We start from the raw sequence: 12,535 nt of genomic DNA, 5'->3' as shown, positions 1-12,535 counted from the left end.
AGTGCAAAAAGGGTAAAGATCTATATGCATAAGTAACAGAGAAGGGACAGTGAGCGGGGGAAATGAGGGCTCAGTCAGGGATGGCCTCTTGGAGGAGATGTGCTTTTAGGATGACTTTGAAGGTGGGGAGGGTGGTGGTCTGTCGGATACAAAGAGGGAGCGAGTTCCAGGCCAGAGGGAGGATGTGGGCAAAGGGTCAGCAGTGAGAAAGACGAGATCACGGTACAGTGAGTAGGTTGGCCACAGAGGAGTGAAGGGCTCAGGGTGGGTTGCAGTAGAAGATCAACCAGGTAAGATGAGGGGTGAGGTGGAGAGCTGACAGGGGCCTTATAGCCAATTCATTGCCCCCCTATTTAACGGAAATGAATTTGCAATATTGGCTTAATGGTGCAAATCCAATTTTAATAGAACTTGATTTTAATGAGCATGACTAGGATAAGACTTTGGACATACAGTTACTAAAATTCTCAACCTCATTGATTTTCCAAGCAGATGAATTTTTTTTTGTCCCCTCCAATATAGTATATAGGCGTTGTTCTAATTTGAAGCCAATGCCACTGGGACTTCACCATCACTACAAGTGACACCAAGGGACAGGCTATACACACAAAAAATATGGTAAAGCACATTTCCTAGCATGTGAATTTGGCATACTCGGGAGAGCTGCTTAGAGACCAAAAATGCGGTGAAGGAGCCTCACTATTTCTTCAGCAGCCTATTTTTTAAAGAACTTCAGGTTGGGAGTTTGGAGGGAAAGAGAAAGAATATCTTGCTGTTAGTAGGACTGGTCTCCTGGGTTGTTTCTATTGTGTTAGAAATGTGCTGCCCTGAGCCACCCGAACCTTCTTTATCCGTCCCCAGGTATATAACAACACGCCCTGCAGCAACGTTACGGCTATAATCAGGATGGAAGTAACAAGCAGTGGCATGGAGGGCAAAAGGGGAAGGACACCATTAGGAAGGAAGTGTCTGATAGACTGAAAACTCCAATCAGCTCTAAAATTTCCCCCTTCAGTTACTGTTAGGGAGAAGTTATATGTGTGTGTGAGAGAGAGAGAGGGGGAGAGAGAGAGAGGAGAAAGAAGGGGCTAGCAAGTTTCTCCTTCCCTAGCCCTTATTCCTTTCCCATCCTTCCTCTTTCTTCTTTCCCCTCTCGATTTCAGTTCACTTCCTCCCCACTCCCCTTCTCAACAGTCTCTGTTCTCTTTCCCTTTTCTTTGGAAGTTCCTTTTTCCTGAGGCCCCACAACTATTGGGCTGGAATTTCTCCTTATGGGTGGTAGGGGAAGGGGAAGGGCAAGGGCAAGGGGAAGACTGACAGAAGGACATCTCCTGGTGAGATGTGACCCTGTTTGAAGGAGACCTAGCATAGGGAAGCCAGCAGTCCCTTCAGTTTTGCTATGGCTAATCCAATTACCTACTGAGGGAAATGGATCATCCAGTAAATCCTCTAAAGCAGGGGTCGTAGATGTTCTTTCAACTATTGCCCAGAAAAATACTGACTGTGGAAATATTTTAATATTAGATAGTAAATGTTTTTCAGCTTCATCCTCCAAAAAGAAGCTACAGGGAAAACTAACAAGTGGAAAACAAGGAAGCTATAATCATTTTAAATTTAAAATTTGTTATAAAATACAGTTCCTCCTAGAAGCCAATTTACTATTTAAAAAAATTTCTCAAAACAGCTTGTACATTTCAAATAATTATATTGAAAGGATGAAATTTTGATAGCAGAGAATAAGTTCACTATCCCACGTATAGTCTATTAAAACCTTTAATATTAGTTTAAAAAGAGGGCATTAACTATGATAATACTTAAAAGAAGTTAGTTTTATTCCCTTTCTGTTATAATTATCTCTTCCTTCATACACTTACTGGCAAATAATCCAGGGGATTTTTAGTTTATTCAAGAAAACAATGAAAAAAGCATGTGTATCTGTATGTACGTGCATATATCTGTAATATATTTATCTATTTATGTATTTATTTATTTATTTATTTATTTATTTATATTGTCTGTCACCCCTTCTAGACTGTGAGCTCACTGTGGGCAGGAATGTGTCCATTTGTTGTTATATCGTACTGTCCCAAGCATAGTACAGTGCTTTGCACACAGTAAGCACTCAGTAAATACAATTGAATGACTATATATAATATATACACACATATATAATGCATATTATATATGAATACATGTATATATTCATACGTAATATACAGTTTATATATATAATTGTAGGAAAAAATGTAATCATCAACCATTTCAGCAGCAAAACAACTGAGTGAACTTGACCTAAAAATCAGACTGTAGGCTAGTGTATAACTTATTACCTTTACTGTTGGATTTGTTAAGTGCTTACTATATGTCGACTACTGTTCTGAGCACTAGGGAAGATACGAGCTAAGCAAGTTGGACAGAGTCCCTGTCCCACATAGAATTCCCAGTTTTCTCAAGAGTTGGGCAAGGGTAGGGCACCTGAAGCCAAATCTAGATAGGACATCAGCACAAGGACCGTCTCTCCAGCGGGAAGGCCAATGCTCCTCAAGCTGGGCTTCTAATATACTGAAATTTACTGCCTGCAGCACCTATGCTATGGTTGTTCAGGTTGCTTAATACTTGTGGACCTCTTACGTTTACTGAGTTTAGACAGACCTGGGTGAGTGTGGGAAATGTTGGGAAAAAATATTGCCTACTTATAGGCTCATTTATGGTTAATTAACAATATGGGAGACCGAGGACAGATGATCTGCCTTAAAACTAAATAAAAATTGAAAAGGATAAGGCCTTGGATTTTGTGTTCTCCTTGTGGTTATTAAGCCAAGATATTCTTAATGTTGTCATGAGCTTCTCTTTTATATTAGGATCTCTGGAGATAATTCAATGTTGTTCAGTTAAAAGGTTAGCTAAGGAAGATAATTTTCCGTGCCACCTCCACCATTTTTGGGAGCCTGCAAATAAGATTTTTTTTTTCATCAGATTCCAAACATGGGATCTTACAATTAACCGACTGTAGAATGGGACAGGATATCAGAGAATTAAAATCCCGAAACCCAGAAATGCCTTACTTCAGTCATTGTTTTAACTTCCTTCCCAACCTCTTTTTACCAGAATTGCTATGCAAAAATCAAAGTGGATTAGTTGAAGTGCAGGTGATAAGCAGCTTGCACTGTCAAATGCAAGCTGGAGATCAGAAATCAATCAATAGTATCTGAGTACCTACAGTGTAAAGCATTGAACTAAGCAGGTGGGAGCGTTTAATAGAGTTCGAGATGTGCTTTGGGCTAACAGAGAAGCACTGTGGCCTAATGGCAAGAGCCCAAGGCTGGGAGTCATCAGACCTGCGTTCTAACTTTGGCTGTGCCCCATGCCCGCTATGTGACCTTGGTCAAGTCACTCTACTGCTCGCTTTACTTATCTGTGCCTCCGTTACCTCATCTATAAAATGTGGATTAAATACCTGTTCTCCACTCCCGACCCCTTAGATTGTGAGCCACATATGGGGAATCGACTGTGGCTATTTACCCTAGTCCTTTGTAATAATAATAATAATAGTAATAATGGTATTTGTTAAGCGCTTACTGTGTGCCAGGGACTGTACTAAGCACTGGGGTGGATACAAGTTTATCAGGTTGGATACAGTCCCGGTCTCATGTGGGTCCACAGTCTCACTCCCTATTTCACAGATGAGGTAACTGAGGCACAGAGAAGTGATTTGCCCAAGGTCACATAGCAGACAAATGGAGAAGCTGGGATTAGAACTCGTGACCTAACTCCAAAGCCAGGGCTCCATCCACTGCGCCATGCTGCTACTCATCTAGTGCTTGACACAGAGCAAGTGTTTCACAAATACCACAATTAAATGCCATCATTATTATTATTATTCATTTTAATATAACAGACCAGCCCTGTAGAGCATGATCCTAATAAAATTATGCATATTTTAAAATATTTACAGATCTCACATTTTTTTTTAAGGTATTAGGTGCTTTAAGTGGTATTTCTGTGGTCTCCTATACTTAGGAATAGCACGCTTAAGACTGCTGCCAACTTCAAATCTGGCACCGTTTCAGGTTCAGAGTGAATGGTTCTTTAAAGACAAAGATAAATATTATGCTAGTGGTTTCCACATTGCTGGGAAAAACTTCTAACCTAAAAAGGGTTGCCAGAAGCATCTGGCTAATAAGGGTAACTATTCCAACTTCACCTGCTTAAAATAGGCCAGTTAAGGATTAAGCACAATAGAGATTTTTTGGACTAGATGGGAGCTCTTTATTTACAAAAATCCACTAATAATCAACCGTGACAAAGACTGTCACATGATTCAAAAACAAAAAATAAAAAAAATCCCCCACAATCAAAAGCAGTCCCCTCTCGTATATAAAATGGTGATATGAAACTAGGAGCCCTTTGTGTTTTGAACAGTCGAGGGTAAATATTACACTTCTATATATGTAGTTATTGTTTCATTAAGTGATTAATGTGTGTGAAGCATTGGGCTAAGCACTAGGGCAAGTACACGATCAGTTCACAGACTGTCTCTCATTTTGACTTGGCAGAAGACCAAATTTCAAATTTATGACTTCATACAGCTGGGACTGCGTGGTAGGGCAGAGGGTGGGTTGGGGGCAGCAACCTTTAGAAGTTGCAGGACAAACAGATACTCCCTCCTGAGGCCTCCTCCTCTCCCTACCAGGGAAAGATAATCTGCTTAAATTCCAAGGTACTTAGCTGGTGGCTCTACCTGGAACACAGCCATTCTAAGGGGAGGAGTGGTCAAAGAAGCCTAGTAAATTGGGGAAGCGCAGCCCCTCAACCATTTTAAAATTAGAGTCGGGGCCAAGCAATCTTGGGGAGAGGATGTGGGAGAAAGGTTCTCTAGGTTGAGTTCCAAAGACTAGTTCCACTGAGAAGTGTAGCTCCGTCCATTAAGTGGGGAAACCATCATGAGAATCTACCGCAATTTCAGCTGAAGTGATGGGGAGAGGGTGAACCTGAAACCTGGGATTCCCCAAGAAAGGCTAAGGGGAACGGACCAAAGGAATGTGTGCATGAGGATTCTTTCAGGGAGGTACATAGAGTCCCATGGAGGGGAAAGGGTTACAGGATGGGAAAAGACATTTTTTGGATTATTTCACTGACATTAATAATCCCTTCAACGTTTCTATTAACGCCCAGAGGGAAGTGGTCTAGGAAGACGAGGGAGGAAGAGAAGACTCCTCTGAGCTTCGTGCAGCCAGCCTTGGGAAGGACGATGGCTGGCTGGACACCAAACCACCCCTTGCTGTTCAGGGGTGTTTCTCCAAGGGTTGAATGAAAGGGAATAAAATGGAGAGCTGAAGGTCTCTCTGGACACCATCGGGATTCTCAATCCTTCTGCCATTAGCTCTGGGACCCTGGTGTTCAGTAAAATATCGTAATATTTATTTGGGTGTTATTGTTGGTCTCATTCCAAAGAGTAATGAGTCAATACACTCAAGATTTCCTTTGGGAAGGAAAAGGATTACAAATAGCACCAAATATTACCACTTTAAATTTGTACATGCTTTTATTTTTGCAAAGTGTTCACACATCGGCTACTTCATTTCATCCTCACAATATCTTTGTAAGGTAGTGAAAGTGGTGATTTTCAGATTTTACTTCCGAGTCAGTTTCCCCCATCTGAAATGTGCCTTCCTCAAGGTCCCCCCCGTCAGTGGCAAAGCTACGTAGGGCTAGAATCCAGGTCTCCTGACTCTCAAACTCGAGCTCTTTCTACTAGATGATGCTGCCTTTCTAAACAGGACTTTTAAGTTTTACTCAGCGTTAGAGAAGAAGCTTCATTACAGCAATGTCTAACATCAATCTCATGTATAGGCCCCACAAGTCTGGATAACAGTTTTCCAGATATGTGGAGTTTAGATAGAGGGATTGCACCCAAAAAGGCAGCTCATAACTACCTATATCACAAAATGACTAAGACATCAATGCTGAACAGTTGAGAGCCAGATATGCTGGGTGTTAAAACTGATTTAAAATGTCTTTGGTATTCCCAAAACCGCATATGGGATGCAGTGGTGCCTGGTATGGATGGGACACTGTGTTATCAGTGGAAAGGACCCAATAATTAAAAACCTGATTTCTTCACCCAGCTGGGTAACTCTGGGGAAGCCATTTAAACTCTGGGTCACCGTTTACTCATTTGTAATCAAGGGATAACATCTTCATCTCCTGCTATGAGAGCAAAATGGAACAGCTCATGCGAAAGTACTTTGGAAAATGAAAGCATAGTACAAATTCAAGGAATTGTAAGAATGTGGTAAGCCTCTTATGGTCTCTTGCAGCCATTCGCTAGGCAGGCATATTCTGAAAGTGATTTTTATCAATTGAGTCCTCTGCAGGAGGACTTTAGGTAAACAGAACTAGATGTAACTAACCACATCCATGCTGTAACTTCCAAGTACAACTCAAACCAAGATACAGAAAGTGCATTTCCAAAAGTACTCTGGAGACCAACAACCCTGAACAAGAACTTTGAGCAAGCAGAGTTGCCCGATTTCAAATTTGCTAATAGCTTAGTTTTACTAAACTAGTGATGCTAATAACTGAAAACGGATGTGATTTAATTGAGCTTCAGAAAACAGAACTTAGAACAATTCTTCACTAATGTCTTTTTAAGACTTTGGAAAGCCAGTCAATGGTCAACTGCTTGTTGAACAGTCATCATCAGTGCCTAAGGAACCTAGGAGAGGAGTTTGGCAGTGAAGTTATAGGGTTATCTGAAATTTCATTAAGAAGCATCTTTGGTAATGGCCTTCTTAATGAACAGAGCTTAATTGCAGAATAGAGGAAGGCTTCTAAAATATTACTGACCTTTATGAACTTTAATCCAACAGTCAGTCACTAAAAGAGCATTTTTAAAGAATCCTGGTTGCAAACAACCAGTAAAATTTGACTCAGATGGAAAGACAGTCTAGTAGCAAAGGTTACTTCTGACCACCACTAATCGATTTTCAAAATGGTTTTATTAAAACTATGGAAAAAATAACCACTTTGCAACAAAGGATGACTTGCTCTTATGCCCTAGGTCAGGACTTGAATTCAATCCCATCGCGGTGAGATGAGACCTAGTGGTCAAAAACTCCCAGCTACGCAAATGCATATGCTTAATGATTTAAAAGCCTCCAGCTAATCAAGTGAAGAATTTCAACATCTGTACCTATGCTCCTTGTGTTCCAATAGTTGGCAGTCTCTACATGTCAGTCTATCACACGTTTCACAGAAAAGTTTCAATTGTTCTTGTTTATGGACAGGGCAGAAAACAGGACGCTGACCAGATGCTCCCACAGCTTCTGTTGTAAAATAAATCATTGAAAAAATTTTAAATTAAGTTTACGACATTTAATTGGATTTCTAATTGCTAATGTCATACTGAAATTCAGAATTCATCAGGTAAGGCCAATTTAAAAGGCTTAAAAAGCCTGATAAATGCATATTCATTTCAAATGTTGAGTCCCGAGAGTTGGAATTAATCGTCCACACTTAGAGATTTGCATGTCAAAGTTAGTGCTTTTCCATCAAACGATGTCAAAAAGGCAAGTGAAGTCACCTGCTGCCTTATGACAACTGTCACTGGCAAGTGTCAGCTTCTGAATGGCTGCCCTAGATCACGTTACCCACCTAAATACAAGGTGACAGCTGGGCAGTAGGTGGAAGAGTAATGAGAATCGCCTACTCCTTACCTGAGACATCTTCTTTCTTTCTGATCATGTGATCCTTAGTGAATTTTACACGCTGATGTGCTTCTATGCACGTCTTGCACAGCCATTCCCCACATTCTACACAAAAGCCAACCGCGCTAGCATTATCTTCACAACTAGTACACACCTGGAAATAGGAAGGGAGGCCAGATACACTAAAATGTAACAATGCAAATTAGACAAATCGGAGGGACTTGCAAATCTGCTCTTAAAGGCACACTGACTTGTTTTCTCAAATCTCACTTTCTGTTTACAACTGCCCTGGATGAGCCAAAAACTGTTTAGGAAAAGCAATGTCCAACTGATTGCTCTCAAACGTCTTTATTTTCTTTCAATATCCCCGTTCCAAATCAAAAGATTGGAGAGTTTGGATCTTAGCTTAAATCAGAGCTCTGTGTGATGATTCCACTCTCCGTATACCAGGTCAGGAAGTTTTTATGTGCTGGTGGTACGACATATGCGTCACTGCTCCCTGGGACAACAGGACATGTAGGAACTCATGAATGCACAGCGGTTCTCCTCACGGAGAATCAATCTATAAATCCACAAAATTTCAGCCCACACAAGGCTCTAAACTGCTATGTACATTAGGGTTTCTATTAGAAGTCTTATTTGTGCCCAAATTACAATTTGGGACACGATTTTTATACCCTCCCAAGAAACTGCCCATAAAAGCATTTGACAAAATCCCAAGGTCCTCAGGCTCTGTGGCTATGACGGCCGGTAGTATCTGTAGTTTCTATTCTTGACTATCTCTGACATTCCACTTCTTGCTGGGCTTTTGAAAGCAGGGGATGCCAGGGAGCACAGCAATAAGCACAGCACCAACACAGCAGCAACTATTTCTGAAGTTTCTGTTTACGTGGAAAATGGAGCAAGAGTGGAGTGGCAGGGGCAGGAAAGAATGAACTCCAGCTGTCATACCGGTGATACCAGTGGCTGGAATTTCTCCTCTTAGCTGCTCTTACAAATGCTAACCCATCACCAAAATACTGGCTCTTGCTTTTATTCCCTGCTTCTGTGCCTGCTTGATATCTCTTCATAATCCTGGAACATGCAGAGGCAATCTGCTATTTTGAGTTATTTCACGATATAGAACAAAAACAGTAAGGAAGCACCGTGTATACCTGTTCTGATTTCTCATCAGAGCTGCTGGGTGCTTCCGATGTGTCTTTGACAAAGTAATTATCCACAAGGTCTATCTGTCTGCATTCTTGGCGGCATATTGGGCACCGGATCACACCAACTGCAACATGAAATTCATGGAAATCATTAGCTACAAGTGTCCCGAAACAACACAATTTGCCCCCCCCCAAAAAAAAATGCTGGCTAAGCAGTGTACTCTCTTTTCTTGTGTTATCTAATGCTCACTGACAGAGTAACTTGGCCTCTGGAGAGTGGAGGGACCAGACCGTTCCACTCCTGGAAACAGAAATCAACTCCCGGTTTCAAATCGCCTCGAGGATGGGCCGGCAAGCCACCAAGAGGACGGTTGAGCTCCAAGGTTCTGCCAGCCCAGCCCCGCAGTACACCCCTTTCATTCCACTCCTCTCCCCTCCCATTTTTTCATTTCCTTCTTGAGGTGGAAGGCTTTTCCTGAGATTTATGGTGTCTGTCCTCTGCGCTGTCCCAACAATCTCCAACTCCTGGCACAGAGACCAGTTCTAAAATTGGGAAAGGGAGTGAGCCACACAGCCCCTAACCTACAAACTACTCAAATACCACTTTTAGAATTGGAGAGATCAATTACTGGGCATCCCAGATGCACTAAAAGCAGTTGGGTTCAGCAGAAGTGTCCAGAAGAGGTGATGAGTACCACAGATTACTCTAAAACTAATTTGACAAAGCAGCAATAAGTATAAAATTGTTTTATCCATATTAAATATTAAACTATGAATCTAGTCAGATAGGAATGGGTCAGTTCAAACAGAGGCAGCCAGGAACAGCCTATCCTGGCATATCCTCACTCCACCCCGATTTCAAAGTCAACTGGGAACCTTAAGTGGGGAGGAGAGGTGGAGCCAAGCTCTGGCCTGCAAATTTTATTCCATGGGAAACATGTTACATGACGCAGCACAATATAGACAGAAAGAGCTGACAACAAATTACAAACTTCCTGTTAACTAGACCTCATTTTCTACTTTCTAAATTCACCACTGACTCTGTGAGGAAAAGGTGTCAGGGCCACTGCAAGTTGAATCATTACTATCTGGGAGGTTCCCACCCAAACCCTGTCCTCTGCCATATATGCCAGATCACCACTCTCTCCATCTTCAAGTCATTGTTTAAGTCACACCTTCCCCAAAAGCCTTTTTCCCCCAGTTCACTCTCCCTTCTGCGACATCTGTGCACTTGGATCTGTGACCTTTGGACATTTGATATTCATCCCACTATCAACCCCACAGCACTTCCATACACAGCTTTAAATTCTATATTATAAATTACTTATTTATACTTATTTACTCATATTAATGTCTGTTTTCAGCTCTAGACTGTAAGCTTTTTTATGGACAGGGAACACATCTGCTAATCCTGTTGTATCGTACTCTCCCAAGTGCTTAGTACAGAACTCTGCACATAGTAAGCGCTCAAGAAATACCGACCCTTCCTCTATATTTGATTTGCAGCTCTGATGACAGAGTGTCAAGTAAGGAATCAGTCGATCGATAGAATTTATTCAACAGTAACTGCACAGAGCACTGTACTATGCACCTGGGAAGTAAAATACAAAAGAACAGGTAGACACATTCTCTGCCTACAAGGAGTCTGCAGTCTAGAGGAGTGACACAGTCCATGTTCACAAGGAATATACACTCTAAAAAGGGAGACAAACATAATAATATTTAGAAAGGGATAAAAATAAATTGACCAGACCTATGAGTGTTATTTGCTGCCGAACACGCAGAACTATCTTTTTAAAATAATAATGACGTTCATTAAGTGGTCACTGCGTTAAGTGCTGGGATAGATACATGATTATAAGACTTTCTGAAAAACAACCAGCTTTCTTAGATTTCTCTGCCCCTTTGGCTTTCTTTCCATTCATTCAATTGTATTTATTAAGCGCAGAACACTGTACTAAGCACTTGGGAAAGTACAATATAACAATAAACGGTGACATTCCCTACCTATGATGAGCTCACAGTCTGGGTCCTTCCTATCAGTGCCCAAAGCCTGTTAAAATTTGCTTTCTTGACCTTTATTTTCTTTACCTTGCAGATGCAGCCTTCTTTTAGGATCTTGATTACAACCTTCTTGTGATCACTGTTACCTGGACAGCTAGAGCTGGGGCAGTGGCAACCGATAGCCCCCAGTCCCTGGGAGCTGGGTTGAACAACAGATAGCCCCTGTGGGGCTCACAACTGGGAGGAATAGGTGGATGGGAACCTCCAAAAGGCCGTAGATCCAGAGCCCCATCCTGGAAACCCCAGGGGGCTATAGGGCCTGGAGTTGGGGGAGGGGCTTGACCAATGCTCGGACTGTCCACACTGCACCATTAAGCAAGGAATCTCACACCACCACCTGCCCAAGGAAGGTAGTCCTGCTCCATGTGCCAGCCAGCCAAAGGGAAATAGTCAAAACCCATCTCTGGCCACAGGTGCCCTGCTGCAAGCTGGGTGGAGCAGGAGCCACCTGACCCTGGAGACCTCAATCAATCAATGGTATTTATTGAGCACTTCCTCTGTGCAGAGCACAGAACTCAGCTTTTGGGAAAGAATACTACAGTAGAGTTGGTAGTCACAATCTCTGCCCTCAAGGAGCTGACAGTCTAGATGGGGAGACAAACAAATTACAGAACGGAGAAATGGCAAAGAACAAATTACAGACAGGAAAAATGGCAAAGAACAGGTATATGTACTTAAGTGTGCTGGGGGGCTATGGGTGAGGTGATTATCAAGTTGTTTAAGGGGTACAAATTCAAATGCATAGGTGGTGCAGAGGGGAGGGCAGGTAGGGAAAATGAGGGCTTAGCCAGGGAAGGCCTCTTGAAGATGTGATTTTAGAAAGTTTATGACAGTGGGGAAAGAAAAAGCAGAAAACGGTATTTAGGACACAAAGAGGGAGGGAGTGCCAAGCTCGGGAGGATGTGGGCAAGGGGTTTGCAGAGTGAGCTGGGTTGCAGTAGGAGACCAGTGAGAGAAGGTAGAAGGGATAGAGCTGATTGAGGAAGGTTGCTGTTTGATGCAGAGGCTGTTGGGCAACAATTGGAGGCTTTTGAAAAGTGAGAAGACATGGACTGAACTATTTTTTTTTTTTTAAAAAAGGTTCTGGGCAGCAGAGTGAGGTATGGAATGGAGAGGGAAGAGACAAGAGCCAGGGAGGTCAACGACAAAGCAGGTGAGCTTCAATCTTGAAACTTGAGGACCAAGAACCTGAGCAGAGGAATTGATTAAAATGACAGTGCCTTGCACAGAGCCAATCATGTCCCCACTGGGTCAATTCCCCCTTGTAGAACACTTTAGATGGTTCTTTAGAAAGAAACTTTCACCAATGATGGCACAGCCCAAGGAGGCAAAAGGGTGCCTAATTCCCAAGGCACTGGTCTTTCTAGTGGATCAATGCAGGGGTCTCTACAGCTCTAAAAACAAGGGTAATTCAACCACAGAAGAGCGTACCACTGGGGGAAGGGGGAGCAATGTGACCTAGGAAATTGGTGCCCTCACCATGCCTGCCCCAAATCCTCCCCCACCCCTCCCCATCTCCCTCCCTCTCTCAGTTACAATTTTGCTCTTTTTTGTCTTCCCCATAGACTTCTGCTAGGACATGAAACCATGTCCCCTCTAAACAACAAAATTATT

General features: G+C 42.3%; 1 protein-coding gene across 2 annotated transcripts in view; it reads right to left on the bottom strand.

Moving 5' to 3' along the window:
• Window positions 1-12,535, bottom strand: part of TRIM33 (tripartite motif containing 33) — a 90,442-nt gene that overhangs the window by 33,017 nt on the left and 44,890 nt on the right. For both annotated transcript variants that reach the window (XM_001506349.4, XM_029068554.2), the window contains exons 2-4: window positions 8,864-8,982; window positions 7,719-7,863; window positions 7,196-7,328 (exon numbers count right to left, since the gene is read on the bottom strand). In XM_001506349.4, coding sequence (XP_001506399.3) covers window positions 7,196-7,328; window positions 7,719-7,863; window positions 8,864-8,982 — 397 coding nt within the window. The remainder of the gene's footprint in view (window positions 1-7,195; window positions 7,329-7,718; window positions 7,864-8,863; window positions 8,983-12,535) is intronic.

The sequence above is a fragment of the Ornithorhynchus anatinus genome, chromosome 7, assembly GCF_004115215.2.
Source record: "Ornithorhynchus anatinus isolate Pmale09 chromosome 7, mOrnAna1.pri.v4, whole genome shotgun sequence".
Taxonomy (NCBI): Eukaryota; Metazoa; Chordata; class Mammalia; order Monotremata; family Ornithorhynchidae; genus Ornithorhynchus; species Ornithorhynchus anatinus.
This window is presented reverse-complemented; position numbering and strand designations above follow the sequence as displayed.